This window comes from Cryptomeria japonica, chromosome 11 (genome assembly GCF_030272615.1).
Source record: "Cryptomeria japonica chromosome 11, Sugi_1.0, whole genome shotgun sequence".
Classification (NCBI taxonomy): domain Eukaryota; kingdom Viridiplantae; phylum Streptophyta; class Pinopsida; order Cupressales; family Cupressaceae; genus Cryptomeria; species Cryptomeria japonica.
In genome coordinates, this window is record NC_081415.1 from 723,333,340 (window position 1) to 723,355,035 (window position 21,696).

A 21,696-nucleotide genomic window follows, 5' to 3' on the forward strand; every position below is an offset into this window, starting at 1 on the left:
GGGGGGATAATGTAGTTGGCATAAAATGCATATTGTTATGTTTGATAATTTTGGTTACCTGACAATGTATTATTTAATTGTATTAAGTGGGTTGTCACTCTTGGGTAATTATGTGTCGGTTGGTTGACAGTTGTGTACCTCTCGGCAACCGTCGAGTCCTTTAAATATGTCGTGTACCGCCAAGGAAGTAGTACACGTTAGTCGGGTCTATTGCAATCCTTGGCCGACCATCTTTGATCTCTTCTCTGTAATAATTGCATGTGTGAATAAAGAAATATTTTAGTGTCGTGTGTTTGGTATGCATTGTCATTCCATTATTATTTCCTGTATTTAATTTATTAGTAGCGGCAAACATTGGAGGAAGTTTTATAGCTTAACAATATGTACAAAACTCTATACACAACCTCCATCTCAAGCATCTAATATATAGGAGATACAAAACTTGAAACCATCAAATGGTGATTAGAAACCCATGAGCTAAAACCACCCAAAAGTGGTGCTCAAATAATCCCCCAATAAAAGATGCCTTATGATGTCATATTATGCATCATAAGTTGGTCAATAGGTGTAACTCCCATTTACAGCTCTTTTATGCCTAACCACTTTTTAATATTTTATATTTCCTAAGAAAACTTCCGAAGGCCATAACTTTTGATCTGGTGGCCAATTGGGCCCCTTCTTTTTTAAATTGACGGTCTTGATGAGATCTATGCAAGGGGCACTGCCATAGATGGTGTTGAGCAACTGAGAATTTTTATTTTGTGCAAAAACTAAGCTTATAGCCTAGAAATTGAGTTTTTCCATTTTATATTAAAAAATAACACATTTTGTAATCTTAACATTAGGAGCAATGTTGAGACACCTTTCCCAATAGGGAGCGCATTTGGTGGAATCCTAAGTTCACAATGACTCTTTCAAATCTACTCCAAATGACCTCAGATCTGGACTATAGTAGCTTCAAAATATTCTTGATCAATACTCAAAAAATCAGAAAAAAATGTCAAATTGAAAAAAATATGTGCTTCACAATTTGACCTCGTGTATAATTTGAGCAAGGAAAAATACAATAGAAAATGTTGCAAATACTTGATAATATTTGCGAATAAGAAGTTATTGTGAGGGGGAAAACTTCCAAAAGTCCTCCAATATGAACACGATTTACAATATAATGATCATAAACTAACCACTAGCTTCATACTTGTGCCTTGGATGCCACCTAGGCAAACTAACTACCTATATAAGACTATAAATGATTATATAACTTAGTTAAAGGTTATCATAGCCATAAGTTAGCTGCGTATATCCCAATACAATCAATAGGTTAAGGGCATTGCAACGATGAATTAATAAGAAAACACTGCCTTTCCTTGCATTTCAACTCTTTTGAAGATAGAAACAATCGACTCCTTAATTATGAAGTCCACTATGTTTAAATCCTTGACATCTCAACCTTGATAAAAGATCTAATAACATTCCCACATTTCTCAAGTGCAAACATGCTGGTATTAATCCCGGTTGTCTGGTCAATCCATACAATGTAACAGTCATGATTCATAATTAAAATATTACCCCTGCTTTTTGTTTTCCATTGTTCTGATAACACTGTTGGAAGATGAGCCCAGGAAAAAATATAAAAAAGAAACTAAGCCACTAGTGTACATAACCAGGGATCATAAATATATATTATGCTGGGATATTCATTACATTGATTACAATGCCTTTTTATAAAACACGTTCACCTTTTCCTGTGAACTGACTTCCCAACCACCTATACTGGAATCAACGATCTTCCAAATAACTAATAAGACTAACAAAAGGAATTAGATTAATTACTTTCTAAGTGAATCAACTAACTCTAAAGGGGGTGGGGGTGTTTCACACGCGAGAAGCATGTCCCACATACATTTATTTAGAAATATATAAAAGAAACCACTTGGACCACAAGACCCAACACTCCCTAGCAAAGAGGCATGAAATTTACAAACTGGGTGTTGAGTTAGAGTTGAGAGGCATGGAATTTACAAACTGGGTGTTGAGTTATAGTTTTTGACAATAGAACCTAGACGCCCTCTTGAATATAAGAGAAAAAATCTTTGAAAAGTGGCTTCTTGGTTGACTAATTAAATTTTGGTTTGGACTCTAGTTTTCATTCAATAGAATGAGCTCCTCGAGGGAAGGAACAAGGTAAAAAAAAAAAATTAGTATTGTGGTTAGTACAAGGTCTATGACTATGGTCTGGGGAGGATTGATGTTCTGCTGGCTTGAGTCTGCAGCAGGGTGCTAGTGCCTGTTGAATATAGTTTGTTATAGCAAGGTTGGGTTTAGTCATCAGTACCTGTTTTGTACAAGTGGCTGTATGGGGAGAATGCTAATTTTGTTCTGTATCTAATCCTGAATGTTGGCAGTTTTTTCAAGATCCAAGTTCCAATATGGTAATATCCAAAATAATATGTTAGCATCTTTCCGAAAATTGGCATTTGATATCATGTGGCTTTAATAAGTGTCATTTCAAAATTTTCAGTTTTTGCCAGCATTTCTTGGATTTTTCGTGGGCAGGAGACCCAGTACAACCCCTACTCATAAAAAATGCATTAATATTTTTAAAAAATATAGCATAAAGAACATATAAGTTTTCATCGATTTTGCATAAAGTTGAGATTAGTCAAATGGTAGGCTAGTTATTTTTTTCTCCTAAATACAAGATCTCTCAAAATGTATCAAGCTAATTAATATACATATAAAGATTGTGTTTCACATCATGTTTCAGGTACTATGCTCCTGCACTTGGCTTTTTGATGTTTGCTGTTGGCATTAATTCAAGTGCAAAGGACTTCATCCTTGCCATTAAGCAACCAAGAGTTATAGCCTCTGGCTACATCGGACAAATCATCATAAAGCCCTTACTTGGTTTTGCTGTTGGAAATGCTGCAGTGAACATTTTCCATCTTCCAGAGGCCATTGGTATAAATTTTTGATAGACAATATTTAACTATTGTACTTTTAAAAACTTTTAAGAGTTAATAATCAGACGTGGATGTGTATCTACAGGTGCAGGAATAATTTTGATATCATGTGTTAGTGGGGCCCAACTTTCAAATTATGCAACATTTCTGACAGAGCCTACCATGGCTCCTTTGAGCATAGTCATGACAGCTCTATCAACTGCTTCAGCCGTCATCACTACACCACTTCTTACCCTTCTGTTGCTAGGCAAGCAACTGCCTGTTGATGTAAAAGGAATGATGGGTAGTATTATGCAAATTGTAGTTGCCCCTGTTGCAGTAGGCTTGCTTCTGAACAAGTATGGATATAACTCATTACTCCCCAACTAATGAAAACAACTCATTTTCTGCTGATTATTTTGAGTTGAACTTTTCTATCTTAGTTTTCATTGGAGAAATTGTTTTCTTTTGGAATAAGATGTTAGTCATGCTTTGGTGTCTGCATAAAAGGTCTATTCAAACCTAAATATTATATATATGCATAGAAAGAGAGAAGAGGGATTGGGGAGAGGGTGAGGAAGGGAATGGGGATTGGGAGGATGGAGGAGCTGGGGTCAAATTCAAAGTAAATGTCTTCCATATATTCTTTCTAGAAATGAACAGCTCTTCCAAAATTGAAAGATGAGCTTTTCTTTAGTATTGGTTCTTACTTTTGCATATTTCAAAACAAAAAAAAACACTTGTTATTTTATTAACTATTAAAGATCTTGTTGATGTGTTTTTTATGCACTATTGAACACAGAATAAAATACCAAAGTATCTTATTCTCTCTTGAACAAAGTCTCTCAAATGCTATGCTTCGCGATCAAATGAGACAACTCCAAGGTTACGAAATGTCAGGTCTTGACTCGTGGATAAGCTCAATGGTTTGATGTGATAATGTTAAAATCACAAGGGGACTTACGTTGTACATGAATGCTTGAATACTTGGAAATTGTTGGAACTCGGGACTAACAAAGAAAGTTCAAAAAGAAAGGGTTTAGAGAGTCTAATCTAGTCCTAGGAATGTAGGATGTAGTGAATGATTTGGTGAGACTCTACTAGACTTTTCTTTGACATCAATGAACAACTCCACAAAGCTAGTGTAATCTTCTAAGGTAAAGTTATTACTACCATCAACATCAATACCATCAAGGCAATGCATACCAATGGACGAGCAATAATTGAAGTTAAATTCGATTCACATTTCAGTTGACCACATAAGGCAAACTCACAATCAGCAAGAAGCTAGTGGTATGGATTAAACGAATTTCACCACTAATCATTCACAATTCCTTTCATTCATCTAATCAACATGAAAGCAAATGAGAATTGGAAACCATGCAACTTGTTGAACAACACATTTCACCATATCTTCAATGAAAAGAGTATATTTATTTACAAGCCTTAACACCAATTTCTTCTTCTCCTAATCTACTCTACTCCTAACTTCTAATGATCTAACTGCCAACTATCTTCTACTCTTCTACTGCTAACTATTAACCTTCTCGAATAAGAGCACTGAGCCTTATATAGAGGTCTCATTACAATGAATGGCTCAGATTGATTCAAGATCAATGGCTGAGATTTTACAATAAAACCCTAATTAGAGTTTGTTACAACCACCATTACATTGGCCAATGAGAGATGAGGGTAGGTAAGACAAATAATATTTGATGTAGCGCCTCGTGTCACCTATTCCCTCCTTGAATGAATGTTGACATGGTGCCATTTGATTGAACGAATGGTGATTGGGATGTCACCTCAACTTGCCTTGTAAACTTAATCAATTTGCCTTGAACATTCTTCATGATGCTTGGAATTCCTTATGACCATGTCTTGGATTTTTCTTTCCTTCATTTGTTCATTATCATGGTGAAGCTTCTTCGTGTTTGATCTAGTCCACGTCTTTGCCTTTGGAAATCCTTGTAATGTTGATCTTCCTCATTGAAATATATCTTTCTCAAGTCTCCTCCCTGCCTTGGGCAATCCTCTTTCACATCAAGCCTCGATCATCTTGCGTCCCTTCCTTGTAGTACACTTGCAAAGTAAACAAACATTGAATCAAGCACCAATAGGATAAACTTTATTTCAACCTTGGTGGAAAATCGATCATCACAAGGATAGATCAGTTCCTAAAACATCTGCAATATCTTTGCCCATTCCTTCACTTCGTGGAAATTCCATGCCTATAGTGACTCCTTTGTTATTGGTCTTCATTTAAATTGATTTGTCCCTTTGTAATTCTACCCTCAAGTAGAAATCTGACCCCCATCGGGACTCATTGTCCTTGAAAATTTTGTTTGATTTGATCACCATTTGATGGAGTGGAAATTCTAACCTCATCACGACACTTCTATGTTCCTTACTTTGTCCTTATTCCTGATGGGTAAGTTGATTGTTAATTTTCCAGTATTAACTTTGGTTCTGATTTCAATCAGAAAATTGGAACTATGTAACATAATTCTGGAAAATACAAAGGATTTGATCAAAATCTGGAAAAAATTTCTTCAGAAAACCTGATTTTCAAACTTAGGATAAGTCTGATTGCAATAAATAAGTCTGATGACACCCCTGTAAAATCATAAAATGGAGGAAATTGCCATCAAATGTGTTGTCTCAGTTCTGATTTCTGAGTGTAAATGTCTGAGAACACCCCTGTAACTTGCACTTCAATGGCTGGAAGTGATCTTGATTATGGTGCAATTCATTTGTCTGAAGCGATCTGCCCTTGCTTAGCTGAAAATCATCACGTTTTGCCTGAATCTATGGTTGGGAATGACCCTTCAGTCTGAGAATGGTGGCCGGTAAAAACATTCCACGTCTGAAGACGCCTCTCTAAACTCAAAAAATGGTAGATTTTGATACTTGAAACACTTTCCCAGGTTTGAACTTCTTGGTTTGAGGTCTGAATACACCTTAAGTCTGGAAAAAGGTAGAATCTTGTTGTCTTTGGCATATCCCAGGTTTGATTTTGTCCCTTTGAAGTCTGAGAACACACATATAAATCACACTTCAATGGCTGGGAGTGACCACAGCCATGGCACACCTCCACACACAAGGTGATTTGTCCAAACTTGACTGAAAATGCACATGCCTTGGCCGAAGTTGATAGCTGGAAATGATGTTTGGTCTGAGAATGATGCTGGAAATGAGACTTCAGACCTTGGATTAGCAATGGCACCCTTCCAATGATGTCACAAACTCTCAACAATGGTGCCACACGCACACTCAAACAAAATCGCCCTCCAATCAGCAATGTCACTGCACTTGATGGCTCACAAATCCTTCCAATGGTGGCACAATCGGCCACTCAGGCAAAATCACACCCTCTCCAATAATGGGGCACCTTCAATCAGCCCTCTAACTGTCACATCAATCGCAATATAATATAATATAAGTGCTGGGCTGGGTCTTTTATTCATGTTTTTGCCTTACAAATTCACCATACAAGCAATGTGGGATAAAACTTAATCTTTACCAGCACAAAGGAAAACCGATGGGCATTGGGATCTCAACACTTGGTGTTTTTTAAACATGCTTGATCATTAAATATGTGCGGTGGGGGAAAATTGACCTTCATCTAGGCAAAATTAATTCCATCACGTAATTCATTTGCATCCCCAAATTCACTCCAAGGGAAAATCGATGGCCATCTGGACAAATAAATTTGGTCATTTCATGTAAAAATACCCCCTGGTGGAAATTCGCTCTTCATCGGGACTCAAAATCCCATTAAAACTTGTCAAATTCTATCAAAATATCTTCCAGGGGAAAATCGAACCCCATCTGGACATGAAAATCTTGTCATTTTCCATCATTTTATCCCCATTGGAAAATCGACCTCCATCGGGACACATAAACTTGCTCAAGTCCTTGCATGTTTATTCATTCTTACCTCATTTTGTTCCACTCCACAATGAATGTGGGATAAATATTACAAAATACTAGCCTAGTGGAAAAACATGGGTCATCGAGACACTTCATTTGCCTTGAGTGGAAAAATGACCTCCATCGGGACAACCTTAGTGGAGAATCCAGATGCATTGGGATTTTCCCAAAAACACTGTCCATGAGGGGGAAAACACGCCTTATCAAGACACACCATTTTCATTATAAAAATCACTTCTTTTTGCTCAAAACATAGTGAAAAATCATGCTCCATCGGGACAAAGTCCATTTATGCCCTCAAAATTCAATGGAAAAACACCTACCATCGGAATTTTTCACTTTTATGCCTTCATTTCATGGGGTAAAAACACATTCCATTGGGATTATGATGATTTTGACACTGTAAAAGTCCAAACTTATCATATTTTATCATTTCGCTCAATGGAAATTCTATTTCCATTGGGACTTTTAACATTTTAGCTTGATTTGAGTGGGGGAAAGGGGTCCATCAAGATTTTGTGCATTTTTTACTTGTTTTACCTCCTAGGAGTGAAAAAACGACTCCTATAGGGACCTTTAGCACCTGCGCATAGAAATCACACCAATTTGCAACATTTTTATCATTTTCGCTCACATTTCAAGGCAAAATTGAAACTCAACACTTAGCAAGAATAAATCAAAACTGCAAGGCAATTCGACACTTGTGATCATTTTAACAATTTTAACACCATTTCAACATTTTGACATGACACCCTCTCATAAGCAAAGGCTAAAACTAGGAAACTACTGCTAAACTAAGACAACCTAAGCAAAACATCTACACTAAAAGCGAGAAAGTGGGGGTCCCCATTTGCAATGGGGCGATGTGTGAAAACATCAAAACAGATCTGAGGTCCACCTAACTTCAAAATACTCTTATGTATTTTACATGAATTGATCAACATTGGCAGTAGATTTCTAGTAAAATCCATTTTCTCCAATGGGAGCCAAGTGGCAGGGGGAAAATGTATAATTCAGTAGGAATCTTGGCTCCACGAGGATAAAAATTGCTAGTTTTCCCAGTCTATTATAGTGGAAATTTGTAGTCCTTCTAGTAGATAGAATAGAATTAGACATATTTTCTGTACCATGGGGCTTCCTTTCATCTTTTAAAGAGTAGAGACAGTGGACAAAATAAGAGGGACAGTACCAATACAGGTAATTTCTAGTTGTCTTCAATTAAGTGAAAAAAAAGAGTGGCTTGTTGTAGATGACACATCTCGTTGTGGTAGAAATACTTGATTCTAGTTAAACATATGCATCCGTGATGAATGGAATGCCAAGAATTGTGGGAAGAATTTAGTTAAAAGCAAGTTTTGAAGAACAGCTGGCAGCAATCACCATAGGATAAGACAATTCAAGGTGGACCATCCCCATGGGAAAACAAAAGGAGGGCAACTATACTCCAATCTACATAAGTATATGAGGGAAAACCATCCACCACAGTGTAATAGCAAATAATGGATTTAATTGCATTATCTGGATGGAGGATTGAAATAGGCATAGATGAAAGACATGTCAGAAGTAACTCCTCTACATCTAAAGGTGCAGATCTGCTGGAAAAAGTAAATACAGTTCTGGTTACAACTTCTTGAATCAGGAAATAGATGAATATTTAGTAATAAAATTTATGTTAATTTTTAGATCACCGACACTTTGGATCTTCATCGTTAGACATTTTTTAATAACTAATCAAAACACAAAGTGAATCTACAGTACATTGTCTTTCCATTGTGTGTAAACAAATAGGATAGTTACAAAAATAGAACAGATTTATTACTGTTATTATTATCATCATTTTAGTTGGCTACTTTGTCCACTAAGATTCTGAATTGATTAATCATTTGTCTTCTTAAGGTTTGCTCCCCAACTTTGTTCAGTAATTCGACCATTGCTGCCACCAATGTCAGTTTTTGTAACTTCGCTTTGTATCGGAGCTCCATTGGCAACAAATATCAATGCTATTCGCTCTCCTTTTGGACTTACCATCCTTATTCTCGTTGTTGGATTTCATGCATTAGCTTTTGTGGCTGGTTATTTTCTCACTGGTTTTGCCTTTTCAACAACACCTTATGTAAAAGGTCTTCAGAGAACCATTTCTTTTCAGACAGGTAAATATCAACTACTCTGCTTATCATGCAATCGGAACAGAAATAATAGTCCTTTAGAATGGTTGAAAATGAAATCTAGCCTTTTGAAGTCTGAGACTTCTGAGTTTCCTTTTGCAGGTATGCAGAGCAGTCTTTTAGGCCTTGCTCTTGCAAATAAATTCTTCAAAGATCCTCTCGTAGGGATACCTTCAGCTATTTCGGTTTGTCATCTGCACTTTCCCACTTAATATTTTCTAAAAAAATTTGAAATTATAGTTCATTTATTTATAATTTTATTTCATCCTTGACCTCTATGGCTGTATCCCCCATTCTTGTACGCAAAGTGTGAACTGTGAAAGATAGAGATTAAAGAATTTTGATCCTTCATCTTCTTTGTCTGTTTATCTTGCATGTAGTAAATAAATTATCCTTTTTTAATTGGTAAGTTTTTTTGTTTTTTTTTTGGCAAAAGGCGCAGGGCCTGAAAATAGTATTAAATTATTAATATTTAAAATGTTTCCATAATAGACATAGTTTGAACAGAGAAAGCATCAAGTACATAGAATCACAGGGGCCCCAACCAGATAACACAATACAGTAAAAGAATGGCAGGCAAAACAGAGAACTAGACTCTCCCCAAAAAATATACATTTATAGGACTATTTCAATTATTGGGGCTGTTCTTTCCCATTTCCTCGACCTCCATGTTGGCAATTTCGTCATTGTTGTTGCCTTGCACTTCAGCATCAGCATCATCTGGAGCCCATGCTAGTATTGTTGAGTGTGCTTGCGGGTCTGGATGAACAAGCTCCAGCTTCGGCTTCTTATGTTGCTTGTGCACTTTAAGATAGTGAAGCACATAAAACACCTCCGAGAAATGGTTTGCCACAGGTTGGGTTAGCAGGTTACCAAACAAAGCCATCTCATGCTCAAAAAATCTGCAGTTATTAGTATCTAGCCCTTTCTTCATTGCCTCATACATCTTGACAAACAGGGGCTTTTTCCATAAATATCTGCATGGGAACAGACCCCCAACCCTTGCCTTACCCTTGTGCAGATCATAGTTTTAGATTGCATTATCTAAAATATCTCCCCGTAATACTTAGGTTTAACAAATTGAAAGGCAATTTATACTAGGTGCCCATAGTTTTGCAGAAGATCAAAACAGTTGGAAAGGAAAATAGACACCACCTGAGACGGGTAGAGGCTTCTTGGTGCAGTGGCTTCCAGTAGCTCCTCTCCCACGATCACCTTGATAGCCCTTTCCACCTTGTCACAGTCCCAGGTGAAGACTTTTTGCATATGGACTGTTGTAAATGGACCAGAGACTGGGGATTCCCACTTCCTGATGGGGATTCAGATCCTATGGTTCTGTGGGCAATATGCCATTTGAACCAGACAACCCCATGAATTCTAGAACTATCTCTATTTTTGTTGTGGCTAAAAGAGAAGTGTGGGAAGAGCAAGGACAGATAACATTAAATAGAAAAAATTGCCCAAACACCTGCCAGAGAGATATCGAGTATCCCTCATTCGAGTTGTTTGCACATGTTTACATGTGGGAGATTTGATAGGCATTTATGAATGGAGGTGCCTGCATACAATCCAAACTCATACAATTAACATCTGGCTCGATTGTTTCGCAAGCAATATTCCTTTAAGAGAACTATTAATCATGGCATCTTGTATTGGATTTGTACTGAGCACTGAGGACGTGGCATGAAGGCAAGAGATTGATTTCCGCCCCAATGCCATGTATCTTACAAGAAATCATTACACTGACCTCTAGATCCACAATTTGATATAGAACCTGCAGCAGGACAAAAGTTAACTTTAAAGCACCCGCACAAGGACCAACCATGTGTTGGTAAACAGATTTGTCTCTCACAATTTATTTAATTTTTGTACTCTTTAGCCCAAGAAATGAAAGACAAATTTCACCAAACAGTTGGAAAATCATTATATTGATTAACCTCTGAATTAAGGTACAGCTCCCTTTAATAAATATTCAATCAGCTCCAAATTACGCACAACCAATATTATACTTTTCACCAGAAAGCACAGAAAGGTAATTGCATTCACCAGTCAACACCAAATGAACGCAAGCATTGATTCATATATAATTCTTTGTATAAAGCCGACAGACTTCACATGTACACTAAAACAAAATGAAAAAGCTTAAAAGATGAATTCCACTGATATTTTCTGCATACGTAGAAAGTTATGACAGATCCTTTCTTGAAATAGATTCTCACAGAAATCAAATTTCAAACACAGACACACAAATTCGAAGTCAAAGATAACTGTCATTTGATTTTCATTCATAAATGGTCCTCAACTTTACACATACACAAAGTTTTCAGCTAAAATTAAAAAGATAGTTTTTTCAAAAACTTAGTGAACCCCATCAAAGTCATTACAAAGCTTATAAATAGGTCACCAGACCAATAGTTTTAACCAAAGGTAAAATTAACTCGAAAGAGTTAATGAGAAACTACCCTAACTGCATAACTGAAAATAAGAGACAACTAGACTCGCTGGCAAACAACTGCCAGCAGTGCTAGTCATGTCGTCGATTCTGTTTCAGTCAGATTGTCCGGGTTGTTATTCTGGACGGACACCATAACCGCTTTCGCTGCACTCCACTCCCGATGAACCTTCGAGAACTCCTGAATTACCGCTACATGTGGCAGGCTGATGTGTATTACCCTTTGCTTCCAGAGTTCTTTCTTCCTTTTCACCATCTGTACTTTATCCCTGTGTGAATCCAAGTGATCTAGGCAAACTGTGAGCATTGACTCCACTTTGGAAATCCTCATAAAATCTTCCACAACTAAGGATTTCTCCACTTTAATTTGCTTAATGTGGCTGCTGAATTGATTGATCATTTCTGTTGTATCTTCCAAAGTCTGGCTATCCTCCTTAAGCAACTGGACATCTACGCAGCGCAAATCCTTTTGCATGGTTGTTCTCAGGGTTGTTAGTTCGCCTCGTAAACTGGCAGATTCGCTACGACCTTGCTTGATGATTTGGTTACACCACTATGCTTTCTTTGCATATGAACATTATATCTTCATTTAACCCTGGCACTTGTCTTTCGGCAAGAAAATTCATCAAGCCATAGCGCTGAATATCACGCATTTGCTTTGAAATCACCGCCCATTTAGTCTTTTCTTTTTGCCACGAGATTAAGTCGGCATCCAATTCCTTGGTAACTTCATTAGCATCTTTGAAAATTTGAACTAAATCGGATATATAATTAGTTCCTTGATGCACAATCGATGTGAGCCACTCAGAGAAAATATCTGCAATCATCTTGTTTTGTTGAACCTCATCAAAGAACTTTTGATTACCAGGGGATTATGAAATAAAGGGAACAGAGCTTTGGGACAATGGCAACAGACTATTCTGCAGAGCATGAATGTATTGAGCCATTTGCATTAAACTCTGCTTCAACTCTGCTTTATCTTTTTCGTCCTTCCAAGTGTGGGAGATAATCCTTTTGGTTGAAGTCTCTAAATGTTTCACATCAACTGCTCTGGTTCCTACCCCCAAATCAACTCGCTCAATAGTATAATCAGCCTCTGAGGCGGTGGCAGCATCCTTATCAGATGTAGGTTTGGCAATGTCTGCGGTCCAATGTTTTGTGCCTTCATCAAAACCGATCGTGGTCTCCATTTTTAGCCGCTTAGGCTTTGTGGCTCTTCCCAAACATCTACTCATGGCATCTTCCATTGGCACCGAAATAGGCACCACATTTATTTTCTTAGTAATTGAATCACTTAACCATTTAGGAGCCACAGTCAGATCCTTGGATTGTGTGGGCGAAGGCCCTCCTGAAGGCGACAATGTAGCATTATCTGTGTTAGACAAAACATCAAGCACCTGTGAATCCTGGATAGCGGCATCAGAATTGGCTAAGACCTTGTTAGCATCAGAAAACAGGGGTTGTCATATTTCCCCATACTTCCTCGGCATCCAAATCAAGAATGAGATGAGCGGCAGGTGGCTGAAAATTCTTCTTGTATCTTGACCTGGTCACTCGGCCACCAATGGAATGTGCAGCTTCAGAGTCAAGTTTTTCTTCTTTAATCTTAGCTTGCTTCTTTCCTACAACAGAAACAAGGGTGTCAGTTGAAACAATAGTTTTGCTTACATTCTTCCTTTTTCCACCTTTATTTCTTGAACTGGTTGCCTTTCCCGGATGAAATTTGCAGTTTCTTAGCCAATTCTCAGTTCTGCGAATTATACTAAAGGTGTGTGCTTGTACACTATCCTCCATCTTTTTGCTCCAATCTACCTCTGGAAGGGGTTCATTGTGTACCCGTCTCATGAATTTTGGATCCAGTACATCTTCATTATCAATAGTGACACCAGAGGTATCCATCTGCAATTTCATGTTAAAAATTTGTTTCAGAGTTAACCTGGACCAACTCCTTTTTCTCACTTTAAACTCATCTGGGCAGTCTTCCCAATAATCCTCCAACTGTGGTACATGTTGATCAGGCATTATCTTTTTCACATATTGGGCAATAAAACCTTTGCTGTCAAAATTGTCTCTCTTCACAAAAGTTCTCAAATGAAACCTCTTAAATTCCAGCTCAAGATTCAATGCATCAGAAACTGACCTGCAACTGTAATGGCCTAAATCAATAGGAAAAATTCCACTTGTGCCAGAATCTTCACCATAATCCTTTACAACATAGGCTAACTACCTGGAAACTTCAATCAAAACACAATAGTCTGAAACATATCTAGGTAGCCTAAAGGGTTCACCTTTAAAACCTCCAACCCTTATGTAAGTGAAGTGATTGAATTGAGTAAAGAAGCTACCATAGATGTTAATTAGTTCAACCGCTTCTACTGACATTCTTCTGTGCAAATTATCTTGTAACTCAAAAGTCAACCTCCCAGCAAAAATGTCATTCCAGCGAAGGTAATTATCAACATGTCCTTTTGGGGTCAAATGGGGGTGGTATTCATAAATCTTTATACCCTGAACCCATGTTGCATGGAACAGGCCAGGCCACTCCCTCACACAAACTAGCATATATAACAGATATGAAGACATATAGAAATTTGACATCCCAAGGTAATTGCTCAAACCCTCATGCAACCTTTCTGCAATAACGGTGCCCCGGTCAATGAACCGGTTTTTGTCGAGAGTGACCTGGATGAAGAAATACATCCACTCTTCCCAATAGAAGTAGTGTGAATTTCCCCTAACTCTACTCAACATTATTACCAAATCCCTGATTCCAGGAATCAAATGCTCTCGGGTTAATGGCCTTGGCAACCTTGAACCACCCTTTTGAAACTTCAAAAGCCAATTCCGTGAAATAATGGTTCTGTAATACTGCTTCTCAGAATAAACCCCATAAGACTTACCAATAGTCCAATCTTCATAGGGTTCCCGATGTGGGATACCCATGGCAGCCATTACTGTCTCTCTATCAATAGACAACAAAACCTCACCATTATTTTTCCTAATGCATCTGTTAGCTTTATCATAGTGATTCATGCACTCTAAAACCAACTCAGAACAAGGGGCAGCTGTGGGAAATGCTGCCGCTTCCAATAAACCACTTTGTGCAATGTCTTTCATCATAGAATCAGCAACTACGTTCCTTACTCTTTCTAAGAAAACATCTAAATCTAATTGAACTAAAGCTGTATCAGCCAGCTCTGGTAAAGAACTTACAAGGGAAGAAGAGTTCATTAATTTAGGCAAAGTAGGCCTCATGCTTAACCCGTAATCTTTCCCCAATCAACCCAGACAAAGAAGAAAATAGGTAAAACGGAAACAAGCAGCTAAACAATATACCCAGATCTTTTAAAAACTGTAGCAATTAGGAAAGTCGTTGAACATACCTTCCTCTGTCATCTGCAAAACCCCTGTCGCGGTCTATTTTCCTCCCACTCCAAAAACTATTCTTAAAACTTATTCACAAATGACAATCTCGACAAGACAATTGCTCAATTTAAAATAGCCGAGAAAATCTTACCCATGATTACCACAAATTATCATCATTACTCTTCACTTGTGCGACATCACTCTGAAATGATCGCGATCGAGCATGCATTTAATAACAAGTCACTTCATATCTGAAAACACGGATTTCCACGCCATACTTGCTATAAATGACAACTTTCAAATTATTAAGAAAGAATATTTCCTCTTTCTGCTGCCGTCAACCGTATCTCAAAATCCGCGCCGCTACCTCATGAAAAGTCACATGATTTCCAAGAAATCAAATATCGAACTTTGAACCGTGAGGGACAATCAGCAACGCAAAAACACAAACATGACAAATATTGAACTTTGAACCTTGAACCGAAAGGTTCAAGTTCAAGGTTCAAGCAATGCTAAACACCGACAAAGACTAAAGAAGACTTATGAAGCTGAGCGGGAAAATAAACTTTAACACGACGCCCATTGAACTTTGAACCTTGAACCAAAAGGTTCAAGTTCAACATAGTGAAACTTAAAGAAAACAGCGAAGACTGGATTACACGGAGAATTCAAAGCACACAACGCGACCAAAGGACCAGTTAGGGACATGACTCAATAAGGCGACATATAGAATGGAAATTTTTATATGTACCGCCAACACCATGTTAGTTTAAAATTTAAGTGTGAGATTCTTTTTCTCGGATCGCAGCCAGGAGAGGGATTCTTTTTGACGGCTTCCTCATTGAAAACTTGGTATTCTTTCTCCAATTGACACCTGACATTTGACAGGGAATCCACCATCTGATTCCTCTATGACAATGGAGGATGGAGTAATTTTCAAACGAAGATAAGATTTGGAAGGATTCCTTTAAAACGTATTTAATTTGCCAGTTTGGAGATTGTATCTTCTTCAGTGCTGAAATGAGATTTAATGAGTCTCCCTCGATGATCAAATTTTTGATCTGCAAAGAGGAAGCCAACTTGAGTCCTGCTACTAATGCCTTTGCTTCTGCAATGTTATTTGCCCAATTGGGATACTTGAGGCTACAGCTGATACAACATAACCTGTATGGTTTCCCAGAACACACCCAATACCAGAGATTCCGAGGTTTCCTTTAGATGCACCATCAAATTAAAGTTTAATAGAGTCTGGAGTCCAAGGAATCCATTTGACATCCTTTCTATCAATTTTCTTTGGCATATTTACCATTAAACTACCTTTGAATGTAGAGTGATTGATTCCCAATCTTTAAGGACCTCTGAATCCCATGAAGTAAAACTAGAGTCAATTCTCTTGTGCTTGATTGTGTAAGCTTTTATCGACTCCAAGATTGCATTTTCTATATGAGAAATAAATGTGTCCACTGAACTAAAATCTTTCCTGAAGACTCTTGTTTCTTGCCCACCATATATTCCAAATAAGGATGGCAGGTGAGACCCTCCAAAGTACTGAGAAAAAAGAAGTTTTATAGAGCAAGGGTCAGGATTCAAAGACCTGATTCAAACTCATTTGCAGGGGAGAATACCATTTCAGTCTATTCATGAGCCAAGTCCAGCAAGAGTATGAGAATGAGCATTGAAGAAGGAGGTGGTCTCTGGTTTCTGCATTTGCTCTGAGCCAAGTCCAGCAAGAGTATGAGAATAAGCATTGAAGAAGGAGGTGGTCTCTGGTTTCTGCATTCGCTCCACATAAGATACAATTGAAGGGAGCTGCTATGCCTAGATGTGAAAGCCTTGAACTGGTGAGAATTTTATCTTGAAGAGCCAACCATGCAAAGGCTCCAGCTTTTGGGAGTACTGCATCATTTTAGCAAAGGGAATAGGATCTAGAAAGATTGGAAGAAGAGTGGTTCCTCACCACAATTGAGGGAACCTCTGCCCCTCGAGCATTAACACTAAGAGACACTTAAGATATATCAACACACAATTCAACTAGTGTCAAGCTCAGGTGGGCAGTCATCCACAAACTAGAAGTGACAACACCACCACTTGAACTAACCCCCTAAGGGCCCAACATGAGAAGTTTAAGAGTCACTTAGATATTAACATTAGATAACAACTTTATATATATATATATATATATAGGTTCACAATGGAAGTCAAATGGTAACCACTTAGAATTCCACCTTAGATGTCATTTTGGTGATTTGAAATTGGGTTTTCACAATGACAATCCAAACCTTTCACCAATTGACATAACCCCTTTGACAACTCTATCCTTAATCATATTGCTTTAAGAAATAATTAAATCACATTCATGGCAAGCCAAAATGTAGTGCTGTTTTATAGCCTCAACAATAGATCCTGCTACTAGGAAAGATTCATAAGCCTGGAACAGATATCTGCTAATAGACACAACTTCCAAAGGATGGGCTATGATGGACCCGTTGGGCCCTTCTTTCCACATTTATCATTGTGGATTGTGTTGATGAGTGTTTTGACACACTCGACCACAAGTTGATAAAGTCACAAGATCATTTCACCTTTCCTAAAGTGCAACTAACTTCTAGAAGAAATCAATCTACTATAAGGCCTATATCACAAGTCATGGTGGTGCAAGTTAATCCAGTGATTTATGTGGTTTAACCTGTTGTTGAGTGTGTCAAAACACCCATCAACAAAACTGGCACTAGGAGGGCCTGAAAATTGAAAGTCTTGATATTCTATTTGTTTTGAGAGTTCTATATTCAGACCTAGAGTTTTGAGGTTGTATTCAAGCTGAATTAGAGAAATATTATCATCAAATAAGTCAACTAAAGGAAGTGTTGATGTATCACTACTCATGTACTACAAGAAGGTGAGGGTTGACAAAGGGTAATGCAGATCTGAGAATACTCAATCAGCAAATACCCCATCTAGATTTGAGTGTTGACACTCAATCCTCCAATACACAAAGTTAAGCAATGGCTGTTTTCTTTGGTGAAGGGAATTTTGTCTATCTTTCCAAGGAGTGATACATGATACGCCCGAAAATCCTAAACACCTCTACCCTAGGTTCATGCCCAGAGAAGGCAGGACAATAGAATGACATATTCAAGCATTTAAAGATGTTGCAGTAAGGACAAACATTGAGTATGAGGATGTAGTTTCCAAATTGTTTTTTTACACACTTGGACCAAATGCATTCAATTGGTAACTCGTGTTACCAACCAATTCTATCTCAAGTTGGACACAATTAGAATTGGTTTTCGTTAACCATTTTTCCATCCTGATTAACCTAGCTATATTGTACCATCAATGTTTGGCTGCAAGGGGAAATAATGAGCCTATGGCTGTTCATTATTCAGTTCACCTTCATTAGGGCTCCATAAAGTCAAAATAAAGAAGTGGTTGTTCAAACCTACTCGAGCTTCGGATTCCCTGACCTTAGCATCCATGAGAATAAGATTTAAAAGGATAGCAAAACAAGCAAAAAAGAAGGGGTCTTTATTTTGCTCAATGGGGAGTGTGTGAAAGGCACAACAAATTGTAATTTTTTTATAATCAATATGAATTATAATATGCTTAATGGAAAAAAAATAATACATTACAGCCATGAAATAATATGATAGATTAGAAGATCAAGAGGAGTGTCAATGTAAGTCTAAAAATAGAACGAAAACAAATGTCTAAAACAAAAGTTTGAAAGTTTGGAATTTGAATATCAAGAAGTAACTAAGAAGATTTGTTAAAATGTTGAATACTTAAATTAACATGTTTTATGTTGGATTACACTTTATCCCTAGTAGTAAATTGGGTGCCAATGATGGAGAGAACATAGGTTCAAAACTTGTAGGCTTAGGGTTATAATAAGGAAATCATTAATTTGAAAAACATAATAAAGATATTTTGCCTTCTATGAAGTCAAAATTTGAGAATTAATTTTTGGGAACAATGTTGTTATCTCTAGAATGGTATGGCTGATCTCCAATTAATTTTTGGGAACAATGTTGTTATGTCTAGAATGGTATGGCTAATCTCCTTTAGATATAATATTTGAAAATTCTATTTAAAATTGAAAACCAACCAAAAATGTATGGAGGAAGACGAAAACATGAAAACCAACCTAAAGGTATGAGAATTACTTGGAATAAAAAACAAATAGCAAGGTGAATGCAAGATCATGATGAGTCACACAATATCTATGTGTGGTAATGAGAATGATAAAGAAAAGAAAAAGAAATAAAGAAAACTTAGAGTAATTTCATGAGAAAAACTGAATGTATTATCTACACAATTTGAAAAATATATTGCAATAAAAGTTGTAGGAATTGAATGTAGTTTATGGGTTACTATAAAAATTAATTTGATAAAAATTGAATATTCTAATGAAAAATATTAAAATTTACAGATAAAATAAAAGACATGTCATTTTGACCAACCTAAGTATGAGCATAATTATACATTTTTTTCTAAACTTCAAATATAAGGACACTCAAGTGGATCTAAAAAAAAAACGACTTACTTTTTATCATGATTTTATGAAAATATTTAAAAATAAGTTTTCAGCTAACCTTAAAAAAGAACTTATCACAAATGTAGCCTAGAGTGTGTCACATCTACCAAATTTGAAAAAGGATGAAGGGTTTGGAATTTATGGATGGTTTTTAATCAATGTGTATTAGAAATTCAAATTGTATATATGAAAAATTTAGAATATTTGTCTATTAAAATTATAATTAAGCGCATATTATATTTTTAGAGCTTTGAAAAATTTGAGATATATTTTATTAAATTTAGATAAAGAAAAGTCCAACATCAAGAGTGATGTTAAGGAATCTATGAAAAAATTCTAACTCATCGTTTTCCATCATCGTTTTCATGGAAAACGCAAGTTTGGGATCCCCCCAGCCTAATTCTTATGGAATTTTGTGGGGTTGAAGTGGGTAGGGTTTATTTGAAATCAAAGTGGATATCTATTTATTTTCTACATAATCTAAAGTAATTAATGGAGGAAAAAAAAAATCTACTTTGCTTTGAATTTATTAAATACAAAAAGTGTGAAAATTCAAGCCTAAAAAAGTTTTATGATTTTGGATGAGATTTTTGTGTGATTTTTTCTGCCATTACCATTATTTGACCTATCATGATCTCACACATACTCAACATGATAGAATGATATCCTTTATTTTATATACCAACGTCAAAGAATGAGCAACTAAAAATGAAACAATTATAAATTGCAAGAGTAATCCTCTATTTTTTTGTCCTCAAAAGAATCAAAACATTAAGAACAAATTTTTAATTATCTAAAAAAAATTATCACAATATTTTCCATAAGACATACAAGAAAGATGTGGAAGATAGCACATATGTAAGCCCATCAATATTTGGTACTCTCTATATAAAGAGATAACTTAAAATAGACATGATATATAAGGACCATATCTTTGAGAATGTTCAAAACATCATGTTGAAAGTATATCATCGTTAACTTAGTATGTTTCATATTGGAATATGATTCCACCCTTTGTACTATGCAAAAGTAATCACTAGATTTCCTTCATCATGAGGAATCTCTTTCTATTGTATGTTTTTTTTTATTACAAGACATAGCAGATATCTATCATTCTCCAATGTGGAAAAAGCTAGGTCTCTTTCAATCTTGTCATTTTTCTTGGAATCTCTTAAATGTGCCTTTTGAGACTGTTCTAAAAATTTTCTTGGAATCTCTTAAATGTGCCTTTTGAGACTCTTCCTTTTAGATATGCAACATTTCTTTGTACCATAATAATACATGAAATTTTATGAAATTTTACTATTTATTTGATAGTAGTATTTATTTTTGTACCTATTCTCATTTCTATGATTCATTGTCCATATTATTTTGTGGAGTTGCATATTGTTCTATTTTATGTTATTTGCAATTTTGTATAATAATGTTGTTTATTTATATGATAATATATTATTCAGTTTGATTTAAGAGTAGTGAGACTAATTATTTTTGACATTGAGTGATTATTAAATCAACTCAGTTTGCACCAAATTTTAAGATGACTCAACCTACTCTTTTAATCACTCAATTTTTATTATTTATTCATTCAATTTTAAGATGACTTATTTCAAGCTAATAATATTTCGCTCATAAATAATAAGTTAAAACAATTCCATATCTTGTATTGTATTTATTTGTATAAACTTTGTGTTGTGTGAATATAAATTACTACAAAATATTTGAACCTTGACTTATATTAGGAACATAGCTAACGATATGTATTCCTTATGTGGCACCTTAACACAGAGATAATTTTACATTTAATTGGTTTGATGATTATTTTCTCACCTTAAAGTCTTTGTTATTTAATAGAAATTGATTTTATTTAATAAAATCAAGAGTATTTGTTTGTGTGCAGGTAGTTGTCATGTCTCTAATAGCATTTGGCCTTGTAGTGTTGTGGGAGAAAGAGAAGACTGTCAATCAAGATGAACTATTAGCTTCAAGGATTGTTGACTCTTAGTTGCAAAGATTTTAAAATTTTCATATAATTTTATTCACATTTGATGTAACTAGTAGTGAATGAAAATTGCAATAATAGTTTTTAAATTGCTCAAGGTTCTCATCTTTGTAAGTCTAATATTTATTTCAATTACAATGTGAACATAAAATAAACTTATACAAATTTGATTAATAAAACAATTTTATATCCATTTAAATTTAGAAGAAGTCTTGTGAAGGATTATATGTTTCAAATAATAGTTAAAGAATGATTATATAAAATTATTAATATTGTTTGCCTATTTTAATATTTTATTTACATCTTAC

The 21,696-nt window shown here is 36.0% G+C and overlaps 1 protein-coding gene across 3 annotated transcripts in view; it reads left to right on the plus strand.

Annotated features, from left to right (window-relative positions):
* Positions 1 to 21,485, plus strand: part of LOC131061255 (probable sodium/metabolite cotransporter BASS5, chloroplastic) — a 132,235-nt gene extending 110,750 nt beyond the window's left edge. For all 3 annotated transcript variants that reach the window (XM_057994822.2, XM_057994821.2, XM_057994823.2), the window contains 5 exons: positions 2,768 to 2,961; positions 3,049 to 3,301; positions 8,769 to 9,022; positions 9,140 to 9,222; positions 21,287 to 21,485. In XM_057994822.2, the coding sequence (XP_057850805.1) occupies positions 2,768 to 2,961; positions 3,049 to 3,301; positions 8,769 to 9,022; positions 9,140 to 9,222; positions 21,287 to 21,391 (889 nt within the window). In that variant the 3' untranslated portion in view covers positions 21,392 to 21,485. The remainder of the gene's footprint in view (positions 1 to 2,767; positions 2,962 to 3,048; positions 3,302 to 8,768; positions 9,023 to 9,139; positions 9,223 to 21,286) is intronic.
* The last annotated feature ends 211 nt before the right edge of the window (positions 21,486 to 21,696 follow it).